Source organism: Echinococcus granulosus, assembly GCF_000524195.1.
Source record: "Echinococcus granulosus chromosome Unknown EG_S00094, whole genome shotgun sequence".
Lineage (NCBI taxonomy): Eukaryota > Metazoa > Platyhelminthes > Cestoda > Cyclophyllidea > Taeniidae > Echinococcus > Echinococcus granulosus.
Window position 1 is genome coordinate 169,275 of NW_020170474.1, and position 26,311 is coordinate 195,585.

The 26,311-nt window shown below is 45.5% G+C and overlaps 1 protein-coding gene across 1 annotated transcript in view; it reads left to right on the forward strand. All coding sequences in view use genetic code 11, as the record gives it.

Moving 5' to 3' along the window:
• EGR_08046 (Ca(2+)/calmodulin-responsive adenylate cyclase) overlaps nt 1–26,158 on the forward strand; it is a gene marked incomplete at both ends in the record, with an annotated part of 32,875 nt that extends 6,717 nt beyond the window's left edge. The window contains 26 exons of the mRNA XM_024497295.1: nt 1,707–1,868; nt 3,456–3,618; nt 4,214–4,458; nt 5,291–5,488; nt 7,027–7,242; nt 7,954–8,038; nt 11,491–11,577; nt 12,032–12,123; nt 14,530–14,623; nt 17,893–18,137; nt 18,375–18,504; nt 18,706–18,910; nt 18,986–19,308; nt 19,567–19,711; nt 19,920–20,254; nt 20,337–20,501; nt 20,577–20,700; nt 20,815–20,954; nt 21,070–21,452; nt 22,055–22,196; nt 22,479–22,554; nt 22,959–23,272; nt 23,856–24,181; nt 24,480–24,769; nt 25,116–25,454; nt 25,734–26,158. Coding sequence (XP_024348294.1) covers nt 1,707–1,868; nt 3,456–3,618; nt 4,214–4,458; nt 5,291–5,488; nt 7,027–7,242; nt 7,954–8,038; nt 11,491–11,577; nt 12,032–12,123; nt 14,530–14,623; nt 17,893–18,137; nt 18,375–18,504; nt 18,706–18,910; nt 18,986–19,308; nt 19,567–19,711; nt 19,920–20,254; nt 20,337–20,501; nt 20,577–20,700; nt 20,815–20,954; nt 21,070–21,452; nt 22,055–22,196; nt 22,479–22,554; nt 22,959–23,272; nt 23,856–24,181; nt 24,480–24,769; nt 25,116–25,454; nt 25,734–26,158 — 5,449 coding nt within the window. The remainder of the gene's footprint in view (nt 1–1,706; nt 1,869–3,455; nt 3,619–4,213; nt 4,459–5,290; nt 5,489–7,026; nt 7,243–7,953; nt 8,039–11,490; nt 11,578–12,031; nt 12,124–14,529; nt 14,624–17,892; nt 18,138–18,374; nt 18,505–18,705; nt 18,911–18,985; nt 19,309–19,566; nt 19,712–19,919; nt 20,255–20,336; nt 20,502–20,576; nt 20,701–20,814; nt 20,955–21,069; nt 21,453–22,054; nt 22,197–22,478; nt 22,555–22,958; nt 23,273–23,855; nt 24,182–24,479; nt 24,770–25,115; nt 25,455–25,733) is intronic.
• Between the last annotated feature and the right edge of the window lie 153 nt (nt 26,159–26,311).

Below are 26,311 nucleotides of genomic sequence, written 5' to 3' on the forward strand. Positions count from 1 at the left end.
TCCGTGAATCTCCATGTGGCCTCCAAATGACGGTACTCCTGACTTGCTTCAAAAACCTATTTTAAGCCGTCTATACGAGAGGTACACAAAAAGGAGGCATCACAGCGAGAATAGTTCCCAGCAAGAACAGTTCCCGATTTATGCCTCGTATATATTTTCACGAGGGGGAGGTGGGGGAGTACAGTCATCATGCATTCTTTTTTTGGGCACAATTACTACCCATTAAATGAACACGAAAGTTGATTAATGTACCGGTTGAATACACTGCAAATAGCCGATTTTATTTGCACTAAGTTGTTTGTTTATGTAGACAGTGTTGGTTGTTTAAAATTAGGCTCCCATGGGAAAGTGCGCCCAGCCAATTCAACACTTTTCAGCAGGCAGTCAAAAAGTGTTGAAAAATGGGTACTTTAAATTCAAATTCTCACCGTTTCTAAGGTATGGGGAAAAAGTGGTCACTATGATCGGGTAGTATCGGCGAAAACGACTTTTGGCTTCATAAGCTGGGCTAAAACTCAGGCCTGATCAGAAAGTAGTTGGAAGTTGATTCTAGAATTTAAATATTTATTTGCTTTTTAATTCAAATTTCCCAAAAGTTTAGGGGAAATGAGGCCAAGGTTTTGGTTATTTACTTTAAAAGGCATTTATCTAGGGGCTTTAATATGATTCGTAGACTCAGCAACCAATGGTTAAACTCCATTTCCCTGACCCGGGCGTTAATTGGCTAATTTGCGTTTAGGTCACCTTTGATTGGTTTCTTAATTCATTGGCGTCTACCTGGGACCCCTTTGGTAGCTTTTGTTTATCAGTGATCTTTTTGCCAAAATTCGTTGTTGCAAGATTAATTGCGATGCTCTTTACCCCATCTCCTGCTTGCAATTGGTATAAGGAACATCAAGGCAATCCAATTGCGGGGATGAGGTTCACAGGTACTTTTGAAATCAGTTTTTGCATCACCTACTGCTAACCTTCTTTTTCGAATATTAGACTGGTAGAAAATTGGCCACAATTGAATGGTCAAATCCCCTCACTTTTTCTATCAATTCAGGAGTTTCTTCCCCCTTCCAATTTAGGCCTAATTGTATCATTAATTCCGACTAATTGGGCACTTTTTTGCCTGTTGCCCGTAGTGCAAATGGCACATTTATGGCATTAATGGTAATTCTAAAAGCTTTTCTTGACAATCTCTCATCAGCTGCTTTTATTTGTCCCCCTCCCGTAGTTCCCATCAAAAAAATCACATCTGTGCTAGTTGTTGAAAGAGTTAGAACTGGCTGGATAATCGTTGTGATTTGTGTCAAAAAAGGAGAAGTTCTCCCACGATTTTCTTAAATGCATGGATGAATAGGTGGCCTAATGAATGGATGCTGATCGTATTAAAAAACTCATGAGGTTTTTCGTCCCATCTGGACTTCTCACCTGGAGAACTGCATCAGGCGGTCGTTTTGGCCAATGATGCCTAGACGTTCGCTAAAATTGGTGCATGAAACGATGTATATTCGTTTAGATGGGAGAAAATGTGATTTATTTTGTGAGGATCCATGAATTTTTAATGAATGAACAGAGGATTTGATGCCGAGGGGGAGGGGGATGGGTTGCGCCTTTGCATTTCCAACTTTCATACTACTCGTTTCAAAAACAGAGCTTCCGTATCAACCCCTTCCAGTTATCCACTTTTGTCAGTTTTTTTCCTTCTCTCCCCACAGATCCATTTCCAACTCTGCGCGCATCCAATTGGAAGCACGAATGGCAATCCACACTGGAGAGGCATACGCTGCAGTGCTGGGTCAATCAGCCCTGACCTTCGACCTTTTGGGAGCTGATGTCTTTCATCTCCGTCGCCACCTTCGTGCTGCTGCCAAACCGGGGTGAGAATTTCCCGATTTTGAGTTGTCTGATAGGGGCAAATGTGGTTTAGGGGTTTTGAGTCATGGACCGTCTGATTTGTTGATACCCGATTACTTTTTTCTGCCAATGTAGACTCCGAATTACTTCTGGGGACATTAAAAAGCATCTCAGTTTGAAGTAGACGTTATTACTGCAACCGCACGGGGGGAAAATGCTCTGAGATTAGAATCAGAGCTTCGTACAACTGGTGTGAAGGTCGAGTCGTGGGTGTCTCTAAAGCTCCGCGCAATCAGGACAAATCTCGCCCTAGTATGCAGCCCTTAATGGTTATCACCCCAAACTGACAACCACCACAGTACTTTAGCGCTTTGAAGTTCTACTTGTGAGGTAGAACCAATTCTCACCTGATAATATCTCATTACATAGAGGACGTCCGAGGCTGATGAGAGTGATACCTCTCATAAATTTAAATGGCGGTTATCTCCTACCCTCTTTACTACCAAACCCAAAAAAGTGTCGACCAAGGACAGCGGTGAATTTAACTTTTGTACAGAACTTGTCTTTCCAAGAAGCAAATGCCCTAGCCCTGATCACCTCCGTTCCCATCTCCTTTTCATTTACCAACCGCCTAATCAAGCAACTACTGATTGTCCACTGCTAGTATCAAGAAAAGATGATCGTCTTCACCTTAAGAAATATCATCCGGGGAATATGATGGATGGGAAGTGGGGTGAAGTGATGCATTTCTTTGAAGTGTACAGTGGGTAAAGCCAGTGAATGGTATGGGGCAAACTGGCCATGTGTGTTCATTCACTTACCGTTTAACTACCTAACCCATTTCTCATCAGGAGTTAGTCACTCAGCAAATAATCGTACAAAAGTCTGCTTTAGTGAAGAACCAACTGGTCTTCTGTCAACGCCTGTGGGTGGTGCCCTTTTGTTTACTGGCTCACTTTCCTCCACGTTTCCTATTTATGTGGGTGTGAAGCAACTTTTCGCCATCTCTCGCATTAGGCGTCGCTGATGTTGAGTCTTGGTGCATTAGTCTTCAGTTGGTGTGTTAGCAACGATGCAAAATTTTCTCTTTGGGTCAAGAATAATTGGTTTTGGGGTGATTCATCCATTGCCAGAATTAAATTTTTTCACTCAACCCATTCCTGATGCCGTGTCCCCTCCAAATGCTATGCAACAAATTTAACAAGAAGCTTCTGCCGCTGTAGAGTCGAGTTAAACTCGACCTAGTTTGTAAGGCCACTAACTACGTCATCCTTATGTAGTGCTCTTTCATGGCATTGGGGGAAAGCTGTCTCTCCCCCCACTCTTCAACCATTCAATTAATGTTGTCCTGGGTGAATAAACCTTCCACGACCTTTCTCACTTCCATTAGACATCATCTACAACCCCTCAGATCTGTCCAGCTCATTTACGCGATCAAGATGAGGTTAGCTTATTCTACTAAAGTGAGGTGGTACTTTTGCGTGTGTATCGCTCCATGAAACCGGCCGAGATTAAGATGACTTTGTGGGTAACAAGTCAGGTTAGGTGACATCATGTTAAGGCTTGCCTGCACCGGGTCTAGGAGTTTCTTTTTTGCCATTTTTGAACAGACGAGTTCTGGTTTCGAGGGCCACATTTGACCAACTGCCTGAAGGCTACGAGGGCGAACTGGGCCCAACAGTCGTGGATCCTTCCGCAAATCGTCACGTTTTCCACTGCGAAACGCTTTACGTCCAACCTCGCAAATCTGCCGACACATCCGTCTCCTCTACGGTAAGTTGAAGATGTTATCACCTTTTCTTGAACCACTTACCTCGACCATCTTGCTTGAGTAGGTCGGTGATGAATGAAATGATCGGACGTAAATAAAGCTTTGATGTGTGAGCGGATTTTAATTGGTCCGTTTGAAGGTCGAGAGTGTCTCAACTTCCACTTGGGCTATTAATCGGTTACATCTTCATCAGTCTAAATTAACAAGTTTTTAATGCCTATTGGGATGTCAAGGCGTCTGTTTCATGGTTATGCAAGTGTCAACTATCTTGTTTGCCAGATAGATAGGTAGGTAATCGGCTCGTTCAACTTCTGGGTCCGTGAAGATCACTCATTCCCTTCCACACCCGTCCAGTCGACTTATTTATGGAGCTTTCCATGCCCAGGAGGAGTTAAATTGTCCAATTTTACAGTCCAGCAAGTCCTAGCACTACCTTACTTGACAGGTCGACTGAGTTACGTCACTCGCTGTCACCCCTTAATCACTTTATCTGCGGTTCACTTATCGCAGTTTCATCACTCCTCTAACATCTTCCTAACCCTGAATCCCTATCTCTCTTTTCATATTGTCTCGATCCATTTCGTTTCTTTTGTCTAGGAATGCCTCGACTCAAGGTGGCCAAATCTTGGTGAATCCATTTCAACAGGTGGTCTTGCACAAGCCTTTGCAAGACTGGCGCACCAAATAACTCTGGAAAGTGCTGAGTCCTCCAACTCAACAGAAACGTCCACCTTGATTTCAATACTGCGTCATATGAAGATGAAGGAGGAAGGCATGGAGGGAGAGGATGAAATTGCAGCGTGTCTGAAAGGACTTTGCGACCACAGATGCCTTCCGATACAGTGAGTAGTTTGTCGGTTCAGTTAACACTTAAGTGGTGAATAGCTCGAAAGCTTGTTGGATGACTATTTACCCTTTTGCCGAGTCATTGACTTGAAATTGCAGTTGATTGATGCATTGTGTAAAACCATCGGTCCTCATTGAGAAGATCTGGGATTTCCCAGTCCTCGAAAGCTGTGAAAGTTTTACCTCCCTTTACTCAGAAGTCTCTTAATTACTTTTTTAAAAGAATATTTGGCGGTTTACGGTCTTTTGAATTCCTAAAATCAATATCTTCTAATACTGGTTGGCTCTGGAAGACCTCGAGGAGCCCAGTATAATGGACTGTTTTGAAGAACCTCGGTCTGACGGAGGTGGTGTGCCTAGGTTTTGCAATTCATGCGATTCCATAAGTGGACTTGTTTTCCTTCCCTTGGAGTCGGCAATCATGCTCCTTAATCACTTGAATATGCTCGTCCAACTCTCAAAAGTTCAAAATTTGTCAGTTCCTGGAGAAAAGGCGCAGAAACAGTTTCCATCCCGCGAACCTCTTCGTCGTTTCAAAGCAAGTGTTGACCGGTTTAGCCTTTTAACCGTGAATATGATGTCTGGTGGTTGAAGCTCTTGTGTGTTCTGCCACTGAAGAGCTATAGACAAGTTCATGGACAATTTAGACTTCCACTGAACCGTCAGTAATGGAAAAGATGGCATTGATCTGGATCCTCTCGAGCCCTTAACCAGAGTAGATTATTAGGCCAGACTTCAATACAGAGGGGTCACGGCGAGTGCTGGTGGAGACACAGGTTGACTTTTGCCTTGCGTATCATCTGGTATTAATTAACCTTGACCTCATAGGGTGTATCAACGAGCTCAAAGTGGATCTGTACGTGATATCAACCAATCCGGAGGCAATAGGTGGGTTCGCAACCCGGTCATACAAATGAGAAATCCGGGAAAAGGAAAGCAGGAGAGTTTGCTGGGTTTCCAGGCATCTCAATCAGGTCTTAACTTATCCTCGGAATCACGGAAGCTTTCAGTTGATTCGAAGGTCATGTAAATTACTTATTTCACACTGCTCTCTAAAGTTTTAATGTTTTTTCCCACACCTGAACGGCTTTTAGAAGTCTACAAATACTCATCTTTTTTCCATCAACAAATTTGTTTGATCGTAATTTCGTGGTGACTCTGCTCTAGGTGCGCAGAGACTGTGGTTCCCATCACTGTTTAAGGATGTCTAGCGGAAATGAATGTCTTTTAAAATACTACCTGTTTGGAGATCGAGAAGATGCTCACATGGTTACTCCGCTTTCTTGGAATGTCTTGGAGATTGGTTTGTCCCTTAACAAATATCTATCAGTTACTGTGGATTCAAAAGCCGTCGGAGCTTTCGTGGTATTCATCAAGTGACCAAAGAAGTTTTTCTTTGCAATTACTTGTATACATGTACCTTAAAGTATAGGTATGTGTGCGTGTGTGTGCCACTCCGCCGACATGACCCTCCCGCCCATCACTTTGTACTGGTCGATTCTGATGGATGTGACTCCAGGTTTTTTGCTCTCCGAACGGTTCCAGAGTTCCAGAAACTCCCCAAATTTGTCGTATTGCATTTGGAAAACGGGACAACGTGGCTACATGATTCCAATGTTAAATCACTTCCAGGTCATAAATAATTACTTCTACTTTGACAGTCATGATTAGAGACCGTTGTGACAAGGACTGCCGTTATTAATGTCCACCGTGAGGAACAAACCAAGTGATTTACGCCAACATCAAGTGGGAGGGGCGAGGTATAAATATTTCCCACCGCATGGGTGTCACACGTCATTAACAAGGGACGACAATTAGTTTCGTAAGCCATCTACTGCGAATTTTGGAGTGGTTTGGACTCGAGAAGCGGAGTGGCTTTTGCAGTTCCACATTCGTTAGGCAAGCGACCATTGCATCGGTTATTCACTACCTCACACCTCACAATTACTGGTGAGAGGACTTACACTTTGGGTTGGTAGGGAGGATGACACTGCCACATCTTCACTCTCATCCCTCCCTCCCTCCCCCGTATTCCCTCAGTGATACTTCTCCAGGTGACAATTGTCGCCTTTCCGAAACCGTGTGCGAATGTGGGGTAGAAATGGAGGTGGCTAGGACTGGACCGTGTGCTTCTGGAGGCAAAAAGTTTTATCAAAATGGAATTAACAGATATGTGTTTCTTTGGCTACCCTTACCTGTGAATAGCTTGGAGAGGAATTTAGCCGACTCATTCTTCGACTAAACGGTCAATATGCCCACTCTCGGTTCAATCTGTTTTGACGATTTTTGAAGCCACTCTCAACGCCTACAGATATGGTGAATTATGAATTGTCTTTAATTAAATACACTCTCTTTTTCAGATCCACGTTGATAGCAAATCCCTCTATCAAAGCCTTGGAGTTTCGTCTCCTGCCCTCTCCTTCCTCCTCTTTTCTTACCTCCCTTTGCCACAATCTTCCATCGTCTGTGGGGTCATTTGTCCATCCTCTACTGCCTTCACCACCTCTGCCGACACAACAGAACTCGTCTTCCACTTCCTCTTCCCTCCGTTGTAAACATGGTAGCTGTGAAGATCTTCAACCAACTCCAACGAAATGCACCTCCTGTCCAACGCCATTTCTGGGTCCGAGCATCGATGCGATGTGCCCACTGGCAGAGGCAGTTCTATGGAATCGACTATTTCTTCGGAGGGATCAACTCAAGGTCTTGCGAAATTCACTGGCATGGATGGTGCTTCTGCTGGTGCTCCTGGGAGTGGCCGGCGGCCTCTTGGTAACAAGGTATACGTGAATTGACGGTTTGACCGATATTTTATGGGTTTTGTTCCACTCTTTGAAGCTCAGAATAGTTGACGTCAGTCATTCAGTAGACCAACTTTGGAAGTAACTTGTCAAGGGCAACGAGTTGGTGTGAGCGATGCTGGAAAATGTTGTTGACACCTATATCAAATGGACTGGGGAGGAAGGGCAGTCAGGGAAGCTATTAGGCAAGTTGGGGTCACTTCCACTAACATCGGGTGACAACAAGTCTTTCCCCCCCCTCCCCTCCACATTTCTGAGGCATGCACCACATCATCTTCACAAGACCATTCTTGCTTTGTGTGTGCGTGTGGTGTACTGTAGATGCAATTATTCTCCCAGCGAAGGCCATGTGGGACTAGTGAATCAGTGGGAAGAAGTTTGCAATTCTTATAAGATGACGCAGGGTCTCGTTCTACTACACAACGCAGCCATGAGAAGATTTGCGCTCTGGGAGGGATGGGAGGGTAAGACATACTGCCCCGCCAGCATCCTCCTCTGTCCTGACAAATCGGAAAAGGAATCAAGATTATATGGTGGCATGGATGGTTGGATTCCATAAATGAAAGAGAGACTGTCGAATCGCTGGAATTTGCCAACCGCTTTTCTTCAGCCAAAGTGCCACTTGCTTACCCTCACCCCGCCTTGAAATTTCTGCCTCTTCAACGGACAAAATGTATCTATCATTTGTAGGGTCTCCTTCGCGCTGATTGTCTATCCCTGTGTGATCACATGGTGTCTCCTCTTGCTTGTCACTTTCTCAATCCGTCGACTCGACGTAAGTCCGCTTGGTTCCTTCAAAATTATAGACTTTTGGTTTGCCTACTGAATTATTTATGGACGAGATGTCGTTTCCTGTTACTGTTCCTCTTTGCAAGGCTTTCCTATGAAGAAATTTATTCTTGAAGGTCATAAAAATACGCAATGTAAGTAGACCCTTCCGCCTACAGGAAGCAGCATTCCTTTTTTTACCGATGTTAGATGTTGAAGGAGGGAAATGTGGGCTTCTCTCCATCATTTATCTTCATTTTAAGCATTTGGAGGGAACGATTAAAATTTCATTGCTTGGTGTTAGAAGCACCCTCTTTCCTCATCACCTTATCCCCACATCGGTTACTGTTGGCATAAAATTGATGAAATCTTCTGTGACGTCCTTCTTTTTCACCCTTGATATATCGACACCCCAAAGAAGTGACTTTTAACCTGCCTTTTGGAAGAAGACTCCGCTATCAATCATGTAGTATGACAACCCTAGATTATATCTGACAAATGATCATCTTGCCACCGCCACAACCACCAAAACTGTCTTTGGTGGAAGTGGGGTGTACTTTTGACCCTTTCCTCACGCGGTAATCTGTTGACAATTCAGTCTTGCACTTTTACAAGGTGGAGAAGGATGTTGCGCTTGAAGCCTCCCTCATTCTAGCCACGTTTTGTAGTTCAAATGTTGGGGGATCAAGAATGTCACTGCAAAATTGGGTGGTTTTGGCGATTGTGGTGGGCATACAGGTGCTCTGTGGCGCAGTCCTGGAGGGATGGAGTGTGTTCCTATCCAACGTCTTTGGTCCTGTGTGTGGTGTTAATAAACCACACTCACACATTTCCGGGAGAAAAAGGTCGAGGGAATGTTTATGGGGAATTTGTGTGCAAAACTTCCATCCAGGAAAGGTAGTGTTTTATTCCTGGAAGTAAGCAACCAACCTAGCCTTGACCACCTTGATTGTTTGCTACCATGAGGAGGCAGCAGTCATCACTTGGTGAACCATGAGGGAGCTCGGAGGGTGAGAATGAGGGTGCGGTAGCATCTTTCTCTCCTCCCATCTTCAAGTGCAAATCCCCTCACGATGGGAGATTTCGCGACGCAACTTTTTTTTGCTCCACTTGGGCTGTGGGGGATCAATGAACACTGGGCGATGTCCTTCAAACATTAACCTGGAGACGGTTTTATCGACCAATGCAGGAGAGCAATCACTGAGACCATTGTGGACGAGGCTTGTTTGTCTCCCTAACCCCCCCCCCCCCTGTCCTCGCTACTCAGCCTCCACACAGGTGGCATGGGACTCGTGCACTGTGGGAGGACTAAAATAGATCACCAGACTTCGTGAGTCAGATGACCGGAGGGCGGATAGACAAGTACATGGCAAAAGCTAAGTAGAGAAAAACTTTGCGCCCAACAGACGTGTGTGCATGTGCAGAGAAGTCTGATTCACTCGTGCTGTAGCCAACTAGCAAAACAGAACCTTCACAGGTGACCTTGAGATCGGATTTTCACCGGTCAGCAAATGTTGGAGGATCTGTAAGAAAATACCCACAATTCTGCTTACATTCAAATCTTTGCAGTAGCTACCGTTTGATTATGGAAGCGACTTGAAGTTTATTTTTGGCCCTATTTTCTAAATAGGTGATTTTAATCCAAGGTACACCCAAGTATTTGGGTTCCCATCCTCGTACAAATCACCGTCAACTCTTTACATCCCGTTTCCACCTTCCAGAATTTTTTGCCCGGAATCTGGACTTCTGGACATTCGAGAATATTCATCCTCCTGCACTCACGTTGGGTTCTCCCTACGTGTCTATACTGCCCGGAGGTGCTCTCCTTATGTACTAAAAGGCCCAATAAGGTCAAGGTCATTGGGGGTGGCATAAATAAGCGGGGATGCTAATCATCCAGGGCTCTATTATGACCGTTCCTCCATCGTTTCACTATAAAACTGCTTAGCACTTCAAGTCAGTCAATAGCTGTAGGTGCTACCAAATTATTTATTACCACTCCCGTCAGCCAGTACAGCAAGTTGTTCTTCTCTCCTTAATTTCACCTGGTTTGAGTCAATATCGGCACCTACTTTTCTACCCTAGTCAAGTGGAGGAGCTCTTCTTGACTGTGATGCAGCATCTGTATCTTTTTGAGTGAATCATCGCCCGAATCACAGTTGTTGTTCCAGCCATTTCGGGACGGTGCGCTGTCCTGCTCTACCACACTGCCTCCGTCCGTTATGTGACGAACTTAGCAAGACGTTTCTGCTTCATTTCTGGCATCAAATTGAACCGGGCTCATAGAAGTAGACAGGCTCAAATCACACCCATTGGATCTCACCAATACTCTATTATAGGCATTTTCAAATCAAGAGGAGGACGGTAGATAGCCATGCCGATAGGCTAATACCCATCAATGTTTCATTTTGCGAATTTATCATGCCTTTGGTAAGATTTACCCTTCATAATGTTATTTGTTCCTCAGTTTGTGCTGCCCTGTGAGGGAGTTGCAAAGCCCACCCGACAAGTGGTGCGCGTTAAGCCTCTCCTTCTCATTGGTTGAATATAAATTTTGCTAGTCAAAAAAGAGACCATAATACGTAAGTATTTTCAGATTAAGACCATTTCTCAGTTATTTTGACTTTTGGAGTTGAAATTCATGTTTGTGGTACACATTTTAGTGCAATCATCTAGCATAAACCGGCAAGGATTAAGTGTCACAAATATGTGACGCTGGTAACGAACTCCTCAACAAAAGCAGTTTCCTCCACAAACCGAAGGCAAGGAGATACTACGCCAGCTGTCTTATAAATAGCATCCTAATATCAAAGGAAGTAAGCTGGAAGGTCGAGTTCGTAAGCTGAGGGTACATGTTCCATCTCTACTTCCACAGACCTTGGCGTAGTTTTCGATTTCACAGGAGTCCGAGTTGAAGGCGTCTTGAACGATTCCAGACAAGAAGGCTCACTGTTTTATGGTCCATTACTTTCTGCTGTCTAGACTAAAAAGAATCCCTTTTTAAGTAAATAAAAACTTAAGTCTAAATTTCTCAATAAATTCGCTACTGCGTTCAATTAAATTACCGCTCCGTAAGTAGCCTCTATCTAAATCAAATTTTGGGAATTTTTATGCAATAAAAAGAAGAAGTTGTCTTTACTTTATCACCAAAACAAAGTCTTTATAGTACTTCTCCAAGGATGCCATTAGCCGAGAGGTAATGCTTTGGAGTGTCGAATTTGACACGCCTTCCTGTTTAAACTAGGCGCCTCGACAGTAGTGACAACTCCGTGTTTACCCTCTGCAAGTTGTGACACCAGCTTGTTGCTATTGCCCCTTTCCTTCTGCTTGATAAATAGTCGAACTTTGACCTCTTAACTACCGGTATTGATTTACTATTGTCAGCTGATATCGGCTGGCTGTTGTCATCTGACATTGAAAACCGGTTTATTTTTTCCTTTTTCAACTATCAAATTTTAGGATTTTACCTGTTTCCCGGTGACTTCACGGCAAGCTTGTGTGGTATTCACCCTCTTCCTTCTTCTCGCCTCTCTACTCTTCATGTTGGTGAGTTACTACTACTGATTTATTTTTGTAAGTAGCGTAGCATATCCCTTCTAGAATATCTTGTGAATTTTGGCGGCCGTTGGAACTGTCTTTCACTACCCACCCCTGGAAGACTTGACTTCAATCATTTGGCCATGAGGCTGGTTGATAAGTCTTGTGTTCCGGAAGGGGACTGGGTTATCTCAACTCTTAATCGCGCTTCTGTTCTGTTGGGACATAAGCATGAGATATGGCGACTCCTCCACGCTGCTACTTTCTTTTTCAACAAGTAGTGAAGTAAATTGTCCTTGAAAGAATCGAAAACCACATTTGTTTCCGTCTCAATTTGGGCATCTGAGGGCTATTTGAAGGGCGGATGTTATGAGCACATCATTTCTCTAATTTTTTCCCATTGAAAAGCTCAACCTGCTTATCCTCCGAATAATTTTCCGCAAAAAAATTCTCTCTATCGTAGTTAGCCGACACGCACGACATTGATGTTGCTAGCCGTGGCAATGGTAGTAATAAATGTCGTTTCTGGGGTTTGGAAGCCGGTGACTCATTGTGGTATACGTCTCCGTTAAAAACGTTGGTGTCTCGCTCTCCACGAATACGAACTCCCTGTGGCTTATTAATGGGCTGTATATTCTTCTCCCACCAAATTTTCACTTACCGTCTGGCTGGACCGATTCCTGGTACCGCTGTTTTGTGCCTAGCCTTGAGGAAATCCGTTGTTTTTCTGGCTCTATCTCCACGCGAACCGATTGTGTGACCTTGAAAAGCAGTTTTGAGTCGACATTGACTTCATCAGGTGTCTACCAGCAAAAGCGCAAAAAACCTGCCTTTCTTTTTCGATTGGACCCTTTTTCAGCCTCTTTGATAGGGGAGGGGGTGAAGGGAGCAGTCTAAATGGACCGGCCAAGAGGGCGGCCGGTCACTCGCTAAAATGATTGGAGGTTTACTTAAGATACGTGAGGGTAAATAATTAATGCGTTGTTTTTGTTGTTGTTGTCGGAGTTACTGGGGAGGGATCCTCAGCCCTTCTCTCTCTCTCGTCTGTCTATTCGGTATAATGTGAAGAAGGAGAGCAATTCAAAGGAACCCTGAAAATTACGTCCCATCTCAAGAATTTCCGGAGTTAAAACTACTAATGCATTGGTTGTGAGTAGTATGTTCTGTAGCACCCTTAGTCTTCTCCGAAGGCTTAGTAAGGCACACTTGTAAGCGAGGGAGATGGATGTCGATGTTACTCAGATGGTGGTAGAACTTGCGGAGATTGCAGTTAAAGCCAGATCGCTATCGTCGTTGCTCCGCAGTGTCACCCACTTGCTTCGGCTGTCATGAGTCTGTTGGTGACCGAAGCAAATGCTACCAATTTGCATGGTCGATTGGCTAGAGTTACTGACTCTCAGGCCCTATGGAAGACGAACCGTCTTAGAGAAGGCATTACGAGGGTAGTTCTAAAAGTTGGACGATTCTCCATAGGAAGTATATCTTCTACGTGTAGAGAAAGACGTCTGTCATGTTGTAAATCGTTGCCATCAAGAGCATGCAGTCGACATTTCTTTATGCTTCACAATGACCCGTTGAAATCCTATCCCTCCAATGCTTGTTATGGAGTGCTAGAGGGCGGGGACTTGTCAAACGTCGATGTCACCTTGTCTCTCCTATTTCCTCTCAACAGGCACATCCATCTACACCACCCTCCCTCTTCTGCCTCATTTAGACTTGGTGACCACCGAGTTAGGAAGAACGGTTGGGTCATTGACGCGTAGAAGGGGCAAAGACTGTGTGTTTGTTCCAATCCCACCACTTTAATGCAATTAAAGTAGCTTTCTCCTTATCTGTGCAACGGCATCGCCTTAAAATGTAATTTTCGTGTCACCTGGTGCTTTACAAGACCAGTTGCTTCCCCTCTTACAAGTATAAAATCCTCGTCCCTTAATTCGTTCGCCCGTTGATTAATGGCTAAAATGCAGTCTCTCAAATGATAAATATTGCATCTCACGACGAAGGTGCAAGTGGAGCCATTAGTCATCATTTCACTTCATTCTAACTGTCCCGGATATTCTCAAATTGCCCATTTTCTGGCCTGAGAAAAGGTGCCAGGATTGAAGGGATGGGTGGATGGATGGGTGGTTTGATGAATGGCTGGGAAAACTAATAATGGGATAGAAGGAATGATGGATGGCTGGATGGATACGGGAGAATGAGTAGATTGATGAACGAAAGGATAGGTGAGTAGGTTCATGAGTGGACAGTTGATGGAATGGATGAATCAGTGGATGATTGGATTGACGGGTATTTGGGTGGTTGATTGAATAAGTAGATAAATGAAGCGGTTCGCAGATCAATGGATGAATGAATGGATGCTTCGTGAGGAAGGTAGATTAATGTTTCAATAGTTGCAGGGGTGAGTAGTTCTGGCGGTGGATGGATGGGCAGTCGGTTCGATTGAGGCATGGTGGGGTGAATTAACGTCTCCTTAGCCGGATGCATCAGATTGTATGGACTAGAATGATGGATTGTCGTACGGAATGGATGGAGGCGCCTCCATATCCCATGCAATGTTTGATTTGATCTCGGCTAATTCTCGCCAAACAAAAGCTCCTTTCATTTCTCCTTTCCTCTTCCGGCATTTAGTTAAAATACAAAACGAACGCTTCTTTCCCTCATCGTCAGTAACAAAAAGCATTCTCCTCTATGACGGTGTTTTTTTTTTTCTATTTCCAAAATTGGAGGCCCACTTTCTTCCCGCGTACACCTTGAAGTAAGCCATGAATTTGAACATCCCCTCCCTCCCCCCCAAGAGGTGGCATTTCAGCTGGAGTCGTTTCTTTTCCATTTCCGCTCTCTGCTGAATCACCTGGCTGGATGCGCAGGTACCAGCATTGCTATAGTGATGCCATTAGGACTGCAGCTGCGTTATCAGCGACTTATTCCATTTTCCTCCTGCCTTTTTTCATCATGTAGGCACCTGATTTGTCTGCAACGAATCTTCTCCTCGTTTACTGGAGATAATTTCGGTCCTCCTGAGGCGGTTGAACAGTCTACAACCGTTGGATTAGTAAGCAGTTGGTGGTGGTTTTCTGAATTGCTTTCTCCTTCGTTCCCTAATAAGGGAACACGTTGAATTGCGAGTTACTCCCGAAGGTGTCATGTCACACTTGTACAGGAAGGGCTAAGAGGCTGTAGGTGTGGCCGGAGGACCAAACGAACCACAAATGTTGGGAATGAGAAGTCGGCGATGTTGGTACAATGGAACTTAGAACCCATGAGCCTATTTGTTGTGCCATCTGTTTCGTTCTTCCCGGTTATTTTTTCCTCTCACTGTTGACACTTTTATTCACTCATTGTACGAGAAATGGAAGTCACTTTTAAGTTTGAGTAGGTTTATGGAAGCACTTTCATTTGAAGGAGACCACTGACAGATGGAGTCCTACCACTGGCCCGGAAGTCGAAGTGCGGAAGACTAGAAAGGTCTACGCGCTGGCAGTAAATCATTCCTCTGCACACCCCTCGCCATCCTCGGATCTATTCATCATCGTCATCCCACATTGTGACATCTTTGTCGCTGTAATAAGCCATTTAAATTCAACCGGGGGTGATTTATATCGTTGATTCCGAGGGATTTTGTCCGTCACGTTCTTTGGCGGTTAAGTGCACAGAATTTGTTTATTCAGTTATTGTTGTTTACAACTGAATCTGTGCTCTGCAACTAGCACCTCCCGCATTCCAATCGTAGGCCCATGTGCCTAAAAACAAAGTTGGTTGAAAAAAAAAACCTCGTGCGATAGCCGGTGCGGCTTGGTACAATGATTTGTTTTAACTGGTTAAGCCCAACCAACAGTGTCCCTACCCGCACCGCCCCACCCCACACTTCTGGGTCACGCATACAGACGTTGTACCCGCGTGTGCGGTGAACTGGAGACGGAGTTGTTTGTTTCCTAAGGATCAAACGATTGCCACTGAAATTTGTCTCCTCCGCACGCAAAGAAATTCATGGTTGTGAAACAGCCAAAACCAGTTGGCCAGTTTGAAAGAGAAAGGGAGGATGGAAGAGGGACACTTACCTCAGCCCCATTCTCCATATTTCCCTGATGGCACTTTTCACAATCGTACAACTGGGCTGTGATCCCTCCCACGTGTGCACATCTAGTCGAATCGCCTTCCACCGATCGAATGCGACCGGCCACTAGAGGGGATTCGTTTTAATCTCCCCAAATGTGGATGTGTTTGGTGAGGTTGAGGGGAAACGAATCATCACGCCTACATTTCGGAATGTGTGTGCCTCACTTGTCAAAAGGCATGACTATTTACCCTTTTTGACATGTCTGACTCAGCGTCTGCAGGGGGGCCTGGCTGATTTCCTAACCCTAGAAGTAGACACGGAATTTGTTCATTGTCTCGTCTACTGAATACGCTATAATCGGGATGCACAATGGTCTGGCCTCAGAAGCCCTTGTGCTATTTCCTCTCCATGTTAGATCTATTCCTAGGATATCACTTTTTACTGACCATCTTCGATTCAAACGCCTATCCGATCGGTTCAAGGCGACAGTGTGGTTTATTTTCCGGTGTGGATCTCTTCTTTATGGAAGCTGCAGTTCGAAACGTCAACGAATGTGCCGTAGCGTAGTCTGGCTCCTTGGTCCGATGATTTGCGTGACAAATTCCCACTTTTCGTTGATCAACCACGCAGTCGTCAACTGGTCAGCCACGTACTACGCGAAAGACAGAGCTGACCTGATGACACGCCGGCAGCGGTAGGTAACGCGGACGAGCTAAGGGGAGCTGTGCAGCGGAAGGGAGGAGAGGAGCATGCATTGTCGGGGAGTTCTGCTGTTGCGCTCTTTTTATGTGATCAAAGATTGTCGGGAAGATTGCATTGAATACGTTTTGAGACAAAAAAAAATAATTGAGATGGAGTAAGCGCAGAGAGGATTGCATAACTTATTTTTTGATAAAGTTAATATTATATCGTCCATTGAACTGTCAATGCAGTGGATGATTCGTTTGACTTCAGAACAAGCGAAAGGGGCGCTGTCAATGTGTGTACTGCCATTTTTACTTCGCTGTGAACTTGTCAAACTGCAAACTTCACTGTCTTAGCTATGAAAGTCAGTGATTCAAGCCAATCTGACACTTCTGTTTACGAATGTCAATATCCCCTCTCTGTTCCAACGGCATCAGTTTTAATCGGACGTAATGGAAGGAGGAGGAGGACGGGGTGTGCGTGTCCAATATTAAAGTTACAACGCCAGATTGGACGCCCTAGCCTACGATTAGTTCCTTGTCACATATTTGTGACGTTGATGAGGTGCCTGTTAACGCTGACGCTGCACATGCAGATTTCTACCTGATAGTGCCTTAATTGCTATAGGTCACCGGTACAAGTTGATCAAAGCAGTTTGGTGTCGGTTAAATAAAATTAGTCAGTCTGCTACTTAAGTTGGAAGTGAGTAGTACCACCTGCCCTATTTGTAGTAGTTGTATTTAAATGGTAAAAATAATGCTTATAATGCATAGATGCCTTTTTTTAACTATGCATACGGTTCAATAGGAGGATAGCTGAATTCGCAAACAATAAAAAGCCGGCGCACGCAACCACAAAAGATGGCCAGAAAAGTTAAGCCTTTTGTTTACGCCCACTGAATCCAGCTGAATCATCAAATTCAGGAATTGGCAAATTCCTACCTTCGCATAATCTACTTATGCTTTATTTAACCAAATAATTTCGTTTACTAAAGTTGGCGCTTAAAATCCCAAATGACCGGCGGTAGGACAGACAAACTCCCGAAACCAAATTGACGCGGTCTAGGTGTTTTACCCTCCTAATGTACTACCGAAAAACTGGAAGGGTATGCAACTATTCGCAGACCAAGGAGATCCTACAATCATTTCGGGTGTGGTGCCTGGGTCGGTGTAAACGGTGATAATAAATTGGTGTAGGGCCCATACCGCGCATTTCCAGCGTCGAACGTATGGAGGGAAATCCCACCGTAACATTTACGCGACGCCAGTGGTGAATGCATCACGACCGAAATGTTAATGTTTGCCCAGCCTTGTAAATACTTATGAACGAGCATTTTGAGATGAGCGGTTGGATGTATCCTGCCCCCACATAGCCCATTTCAGCTCATCTCGGGTCAGGTCTGCCCCTCGTGCAGCACATGGCGTAATCGCATGCAGCTTCCTGCTTGACATCATTGACGATTTGCCACCAGTTTTCACTAGCCGTCGTTTTGGAAGCGTCATTAAGTCAGAAGACACTTCCTGCAATTTATGCCACCTCACCTAGTAAGTCGAATCTATGTTTCCTCTTTTTCCCTTCAGATGTTTGTCTCCTTCGAAGTACAGCAACCCGTTAGCGAATTCACAACACCATGGCAACGCACACCACAGTTGAGCACCACCACTGTACTGGCCTGTCTCAGTCTCCTCCTACTACTCACCCTGACACCCTCTGTTCCGCCAACACCTCTCAATAGTGCCATCATTGCTGGAATTTTCTCCGGCCTTCATATCACCTTCGCTACCACCCGTTTCATCCATCTTCCTGCTCCGCCTTCCAACAGCAGGTGAGTTTGTGGTGGCATTGCTACTTACTCCAGTCCCAGTACCGGTTAACTTTAAAGTCCACTTTTCTTTCCCGATATTTATTGGTTAATTAGTTAATAAGTAGGCCTTATTAGTAGTATGTGTTACTTTCTTTTGATCACATTTTCTTGATATATTCACGATTTGCGTAAATTATGAATTAAGTCTTGTTTCATGCCAAACTCTCCTTTCTCTCTCTTCCCGTTCTTTTTTTCCAGTTCGACGTTTTTCTGGACGACCTTGCTACCCAATTCCTTGGCAGCTCATCTCGTATTCGTTCTTCTTGTTTGTTTGCTGCCATGGCAAACCGCAAAACTGCATCATTGGACTGAACAGTGGGTTAAAATTGTAAGCCAAGCATCTTTCCCCCTTTTAATTGTGTAAGCCTACAATGTAGGGGTGAGCACTAAATGTCAGTGAGTATTCAAAAGCCCTTCTGCCGTGGGTCTTCCATGGCTGAAATTTTGGCAAGACTGCTGTTCCTCTGTAGTCGGTCCAACTCCTATGTCTTACTCATTCGTGTTGACATTCTGCTCTCATTGTTTACAGCTGCTAGAGCAAAAGGTGGATCTAATCGGCCGTCGTTTTGCACTAGAGCACTTATTGGACAATCAAATTCCTCGTGCTCACTTGCCAACAGAACCCACCAACACTCTTGCGGAGTCCTGTACATATCCCTCAAGCCTTTCTGATATGTTCCCACCTCGAGAACATCTCGCTACCGCTGTAATTGCTGTTGCTATCCACGGCACAGGTACGGGTGGATATGTGCTGCGTGCTATTTTGTCAAGAGGCCTTTATTCACGTGTTTTGAATCCTGGCATCGCAGGCAAAGGTGATGATATGCTTCAGTATCAACGGTCGCCAATTCGAAGTGCTGCGTTGAGCCAATCTATAACCACCACTGCCACCGCCTCCTCCTCCTCCTCCTCCACTGCTAGTCGTCGATCGCGCGAGGCAACGGTGATTGCAGACGCTGTTCGTCGACTTAACCGTCGCATTTGTCTCATCGACCAAATGGCTTGTGGTGGTGACGCAGAAATGATGGGAAATGCGGTGAATAGAATCATTAAGTCACTGTCAAAACCTTCTCTCCCTCTTGTCAAGGTCCATTCGGTGGGAAACTGTGTGGCCTACGCACTTCTTGATGCGGTAGGTTTTCTCTTGCTACTTATAACTGCCATAAGTAGCACTTTGGTGGTCGAACGCCTCACTTTTGGAAGTTATGTTGATTTGAAGACTAGTTTTCACCATCACTCGAAAAAAAACTCACCATGTATTCGTTGACCTGCCCACTAGAGTCCGATGTATCCGTTTTGACGTGTCCATTTAAGTTTGGTCGAGTAAATCACGTCCAGCTGTAACAGATCAGTTGAACTCGCGTTTCAATATATCTTTTCCCTCTTGCAGGATTCAAAGGATTCACCGTCGCAACTAGGTCTCTTCGCTGCCTTCCTCATCCAGCTGTTCGAAGAACTGGAGAGTCAGTGTCTTCAAAAGTCTAGTGAAGAGTTCCGGAGTGGAGATGAGGCCCTCGCATGTCGTCTACAAATTGGTGCGTCCTTTGATTCGATTCCGTGTAACACTTGGTAATCATGCACCTGAACCCGATCTTCCAAGATTTAGAATAACTTTGTGATCATTTGAGGTGATGGAATACAAATGCCATTTCTTTTCACTGATGGGAATGAAGGATTTGATCATTTATTCGGGTGCTTCAATCTCAGCACATCAGACCCCTACATGACTTTTTTCCTTTCCAGGCCTTCACATCGGCGCCACGGTGAGCGGTGTAGTTGACGGTCCTCAGTTTCTTCTCCTTCACGAAACCCTCGATTTTGCCCTCCGCCTTGCCAACGCCACTCCTCCTGCCCCGATAGATAGATCGCTCCTCCTTGCATCCGCCGATTTCACTGCCCGTTGGGGTACCGAATCGTTGGTCGGAGCGCAGCCAATTGGTGTGAACGGCGGTGGAGGCAGTACCAGTGCTAGCGACGTGTTTCTCTGGTCCACGGAAATCCAGCACATCCCACATTTGATCGCTGCTATGAGGCCGGTTCTTAGCACTGCTATTCAACCACCTGTGTTTCGAAATAGAGTAAGTTGTGGATGACTGAAGTACCTCTAAAGCCATCGCTAGTAAAGTAATACACATCTTTTTTAAAATTTCTCCACTGTAGTCAAAAAAGCCACTTGCGACACCGCCAAACTTGGAGCATCCTCGGTCTGCATCCTCATTGGTTAATTCGAATTCTTCACCCCCACCACCACCTCCACCACCACCACATAAACGAAATTACGCGGTGGGCGAGGCGCGATACCAAAATCATAGTTCTCCACTTTTGGTGAGTGAATTGGAACCTCCAATTACTGAATTGGTTTTACACGGGGATTGTATCCTTGCTCCTCGTCCTTTCCAGCCACGACGGGATCGTAAACTGTCCTCGCCCCTCCTACCACCGCGTCACTCCTCTCCTCCCTCTAGATGGGCTCAAAAATCCGTGTCCTCGGATGGCCCTAAAGACGGGGACAACGTTGATAGAGGTAACGAGTTGATAGTGTGTCAGGCTGCACCCCGTCATCTCCCCCCTCCGAGAACCTCACCAACTCATTTTGAAATGTTCACCTACTTCATTAGGGTTCATTTTTTTTTTGCAGCCTGTTTCGCTATGGCCGAGGTGGAGATTGTCAACGGTTATGCTCAGCCCACGACTAGATTGGTAGGGAGCAGTGCAACAGCTTCTCCTTACTGCGTCACTAAGGACTCCAGTGGCTATGCCAACCATCAAAATCACCAGGTGATACAGAGAGATTTAAGTACTGTTGATACTTCTACGGAAGGCGTCAGAGACGCTTTTAATTCCTCAGCTTATTTGAGGGCTTTTTTTCCATTCTACTGCCCCCCTTCTACAGTCCTCTCTGTTTCAGCCGATATTTGAGCCCCCCAAAACTACAATCGACGTTGCTGCAACTTCAATCACCTCTTCGGACAATGTCTTTCTCGCTCTTGAAGGCACCTGTGAGCGTGTAGAAGCCTTGCAAAGTGAGGCAGTCACCAGCCTTTCCTCTGCATCACCTACAACCACGGCCAACACGCATCATCACCATAGCAACCCTCTCTACACTGACAACGAGTACTATGATGATGAGGATGAGGAGGTGGAGGAGGTTAATGGAAATATCATTGATGGTGTCAAACAGTCAGGAGACGAGATGCCAAGTGGTTGTCTAGACGCTGGTGTAGAATGGATTCAACGAGCTCCAATGTTGGGAGACTTTAGTGCCTCGGTTATCTCGTGAGTGAATTTTCCCCCTCATTTTAATCTTTGGTGCACCTGGCGTGTGTGAATCAGTCTCCACACTGTTACTGAGGATGGTGGGTAACAGTGGCAGCGTCTGAGGCTGGAGGAGGTTTCTGATACCTGGAGGCATAAAATCTGTGAACACTTGTATTCGGAGAAGACTCCAAGTTTAGTGCTGTGTGGCAATGATAGGCTTGGTATCCAGGAGCGATAGGGTTGTATGTGCTTCTCCCAGAGGCAATGGTGGTGAACCCTAGCCAACCAGCCTCAGCAGTTATTCCTGGACGCCCGATTAAAGCATGGCCAGTGAAGTGATAAAATGGGGTGAGGTGCGAATCTTTCTGTGACAGTAATGGAAAACTCAGTCGCTCATGATCACTTCTTACCAGAATAGAAGTAAAGTAGGCTGTTCTAAGGTGGTTCAGTGGTAGTGGCAAATCTTTCTCTTCTCGGGGTGTCAACTTGTGGGTAGGGGAAAACCAGGTTTTATTTTTCGCCTTAAAATTTATTCGTGTATCTTCTAACCTCGAAAATCCGTTTTGATTGAAAGAGATTAATTTCATGATGGATTCGCCCGTTTCTTTTTCCTACAGTAGCGGATCCAACTTTCCAAACTACCGACGTCCTTCCACACCACCTTCCAATCCACGTCAAACACTCTACAATCCTCCAATTGTTGTTGGCGCCACTGCTTTTGCAAGTGGCAATGGTGAAGTTCAGAGGAGGACTTCTGTAAAGGTTGATTTTGCTGATTGGTTGACCGCTTGATAGGCATTCCTTTCAATTCTCCCGTTAGCCAATCACATCAATTCTATGTAATAATTCATTTATTTTGTTTTTAGTTGGCTAACTCCTCTTGTAGATTTTCCCAACTTTAAAAGAATAATTTTATATTTAAACACGCTTTTTTAATTTATGTGAGCAATAACTTTTGTTTGGCTTTGAAACCTTGTGCGTGCCTAAATTAGGCTAGTTGAGACGTTGGAACGCTAATGCCCTTTTCCCTTGTTTAATTTTTAGCTGAACGACAAGGACTCCACGTCAATGGATTTGCTGAGCATCTGTGTTGTTCCTTCCGTTGCCTGCGACTATGAATGTAAGCTCCGTTTTTTGTCTCTTCATTGCCTCCTCCCTTCTGATTGGTTCGTCACTTCCAGACTCGTGATTGGTTGGGTGGTGATTAATTGTTAAATTGTGGCATGGTTAGTCTACAGAGAAATGGTTTATTCTAAATTTTTTAGAATAATAACTTATGATACGATGAAGCAGACGGTATTAAGTGTGGGATGTTATCGAAAGTTCTGTTCCAAGCGGGAGGGAAGCGGAGATGTTACGAGAGTCTGGAGGTGTTTTCAATGGTAGAATCCATTCCAATCCTTCAAATTTCTTACCAGTTTGGTCATTCAAAAGATCGACTCTGCTAGACAACAAATGTGACTTTGTCCCATATTCGTCCAACGATAGCTTCAGAGAATTATCAGCCTCCTTTCTCCGTCATAGTTGAAGCTGGAATAACCGACTTCAGCGTCAACGACGACGAAGAGGAAGATGACTTGGAAGCCGAGATGGCAAACAATTTGACACATGCAGAGTCCGGTGACGTTCCTCTGTTGATGGACACTTCTTGGATGACTTCCACCGAGGGTGGTGGTCGAGTTGATGGCGTGCCATCGAAGACACCGAAAATGAGTGACTCCCTGCTGGTAGAGACTGGAGGTCCACTGGAAGACGATTTCTCGGAGTTCTCGTCCTCTGCTGCCGTCGCTGCTGTTGTCACTGGTGGTGATGAGGAGGTCTCTTCTTCTACTCACATCGTAAGAGCTTTTGAGCTGGTAGAATATGGTTGTGTCGGTGGATGGCTGAATGGATGGTCGGGCTGAAGGGTGGCTAGATTGGTTGATGGGCAGGAGCGCGATTGAATGGATGGGTAGCACAAGGAATGCTGGATAGGTGGGTGGGTGAATGAATGCATAAATGATCGCGTGGATGGTTGAATCGACAGAATGGTTGATGAATGGATGGGTAATTCCTTGGATGCAGTGAGAGTTCATTATTTGGATAAACGGACGGTTGATGGATTAGGGTAGGTGTTTGAATGTTTGAGTGGGTCCCTGGACTAACTGAAGTTTGATAGTTGGAAGGATAGGTAGAATGGACGATTGAGTCGACTGTCAAATAGGTCAGTGGGTTGCTGTGATTGGGTAGATTAGCATCTGGAAGAATGGACATTCAATTGAGTGGACTTAATGGTGGGATTAATTGATGGTCAGGTAGGTGGATAGGTAAATGGATGGTCTAGTTGGTGGATATCTGTCTGAATGAGCGGAGGCGTCAAAATGGTTGGACAGGTCGGAGGATGGTCATATCGCAGATCTTCCCTTCCATCCATCCACTTAGCATCCCACCTACACAAGCGACCCAGCTGGTGATGGTGATATCAACGACGAAGAAGGCGACGACTCCGTCTTCCTCCCCCCTGCCTACTTCCCCCTCACCAATCAATCGAGCAATCATCACAGACAAGGACGTCGTCTGCCTGACATAGCTCCAGTCCGTCTGCCCAACTTCGCCGCAGCAGCTAATCTGCATCCACCACTCTCTGTATCTGCAAACAAGGAAATCGTCAAATCACCCTCTCCACCCCTCCTGGTGGACCTTACCTGCCCCCCTTCTCCTCCTCGTAACAACGCCCCAACAATGATCGTCACTGATGGACTGGATATGTGAGTTCTGGCTGCTTGAACGTATTTCAATTCCCTTCTCGATCCATTAAAGTCACTACAGCTATTCTCAGTTCACCCATCGTTGTCTTGGCCCCAGTTTAATTCACTCCAGCTCTGCTCTATTCAAGTTTACCTTCCACGCGTCACATGATTGACTGACTAGCTGGAATCTGTGATCAGGGGTAGATTAATGTTGCCTGTCAGGACGGAACTTCTTTCCTGACTAAATAGGTCACCATACTGCTTGAGTGTTGTGCGTTGCTTAGCTAGCTTCCAAAATCTCCTCCTCCCTCCTCAGGGCCGAATACGATAATTTGGAGAACGCCTACTCGTCAGTTGCGCCAACCAATCGCACGCCACTGCGTCCGACACCGCAATACAGTGGTTGGCGGCCGCGGGATGTGCGTGGTCATCGACACGGAGGACTGCATCCTCGTAAAGTCGATAACCCTTACCAACGACACCTCCGTCTCAACGCGCACATCGTGGATGAAGCGCGTCGAATATGTCAACGTCTACACGCTATGGGGTGGCAGTCTGCGCTGTCGTTGCGGACGCAGTCATCGCCTTCAGCTTCTAGTTCGGAAGGTTGGTCTGCTGCCGATTGAAGTTTCGTCCTCTTTGCCCCTCCAAACCGCCTGGGAGACCTCATATAATCTCCCAGCTTTTATGAAGTGGAATCTTAGTTGAGGCCGCTTTTGGTTTCCTTGTTAGTAATTAAAGGTTCGGAGAATTGCAAGAGGTTTGAAAAGGCTTTCGGGTGGTTTTTAGGATCTTTAGAAGTTTAAGAAAACGCCTGAATGGTGTTCACCATCGACCTCACTTTATTGGTCGCTGATAAAATTGTGGAGCTTTCGATGTGGTTGATTAGGTCGATCTTCGGATGTCTCAATGGTCGGATAAATCCATTGCTTCACATAGCCTTGCCTTCTAGACCCATCAAGCTCCAATCGCCACAACGAGGCACCACCTGGAAAAACTATTCTACTTCTCCCACCACCACCACCACCACCGCCACCACTACAACCACCGTCGGTGCATCGATATATACGAACTCCCAAACGCGGGGATTACGTCAACTCTCACAGCCTTCTTCGACGTCTTCAAGGCTTCGACAGTGGAACTGTTACCACGGTCACCTCACAAATCGATGACGATCAATTGACTGACGATGGAACATTTGATAGCGAATTTCCAGACGAGGTAGAAGGCAATATGGTGAATGGCGAACCACAAAGCGGCTCACTTCTGATCCCTGCAGATCTTTGGCTTGGTAAGTTATCACCCCAAGCTTAATCCAGGACGATGAATGAATGCGTGTATGGATGGATAGATGGTTTGAGAATAAAAAAGCTGACCTGATATGATCCGGTCCATAGGCATAAGTGAATCTTTGGTAGATTTGGAAATCGAGGATGGTTAGAAGTATTCGTAGTTGATAGATTATTTCGAGGCGGTTGGATTATGCATGGATCCATGGAATAAATTATTGGGTCTGGGATGGATAAGTGGACGGGCTCGGTAACTTCTCGTTTTTCCTCGCCTTCCACAGATGTCGGTCGTCCACGTTCTCTAAGCAACGACTGTCTCATAGTTCACCACGACAGCGAAAATGACGATGACATCGACGGTTTTTCCCACTGTTCTCATCCACATCGTGGTGGAGGTGTCCTTGCTCGCGACCTTATTCTTCGTCGAGCAGCAAATGTCCGACAGCTCCTCCCACTCGAACTACAGCCCTTCATGATGCCTGGATGCTTCAGCAGTGTCTCTGTCACCACCACCACCACCTACGCCAAAAGTAGTGGCACTGCTGCCGTCTCGCTTCAGCGCCGCGGCGACCGCAATGGGCATCGACATCAACGTGGACGGCGTCGTCATCTCCTCGTAGCAGTGCGTGGAGGTGTGAAGAGGTCCTCCAGTGATCCTCTTCTTCCAACCGGTGTAGCTGCCAATTTGGATGTCAGCCTTATTTGATTACTAGATAGTGTGGGTCTTCCTTTGCCCATCTTTTCTCTGTCGATTAAGTACTTTTTGCCACTGGTAATAATTGTTAATGATAATACTTACCCCAAGATATGTTCTGCGAGTTATTGGACAGAAGTGTCACTAGATAGGCGAACGTTTGTG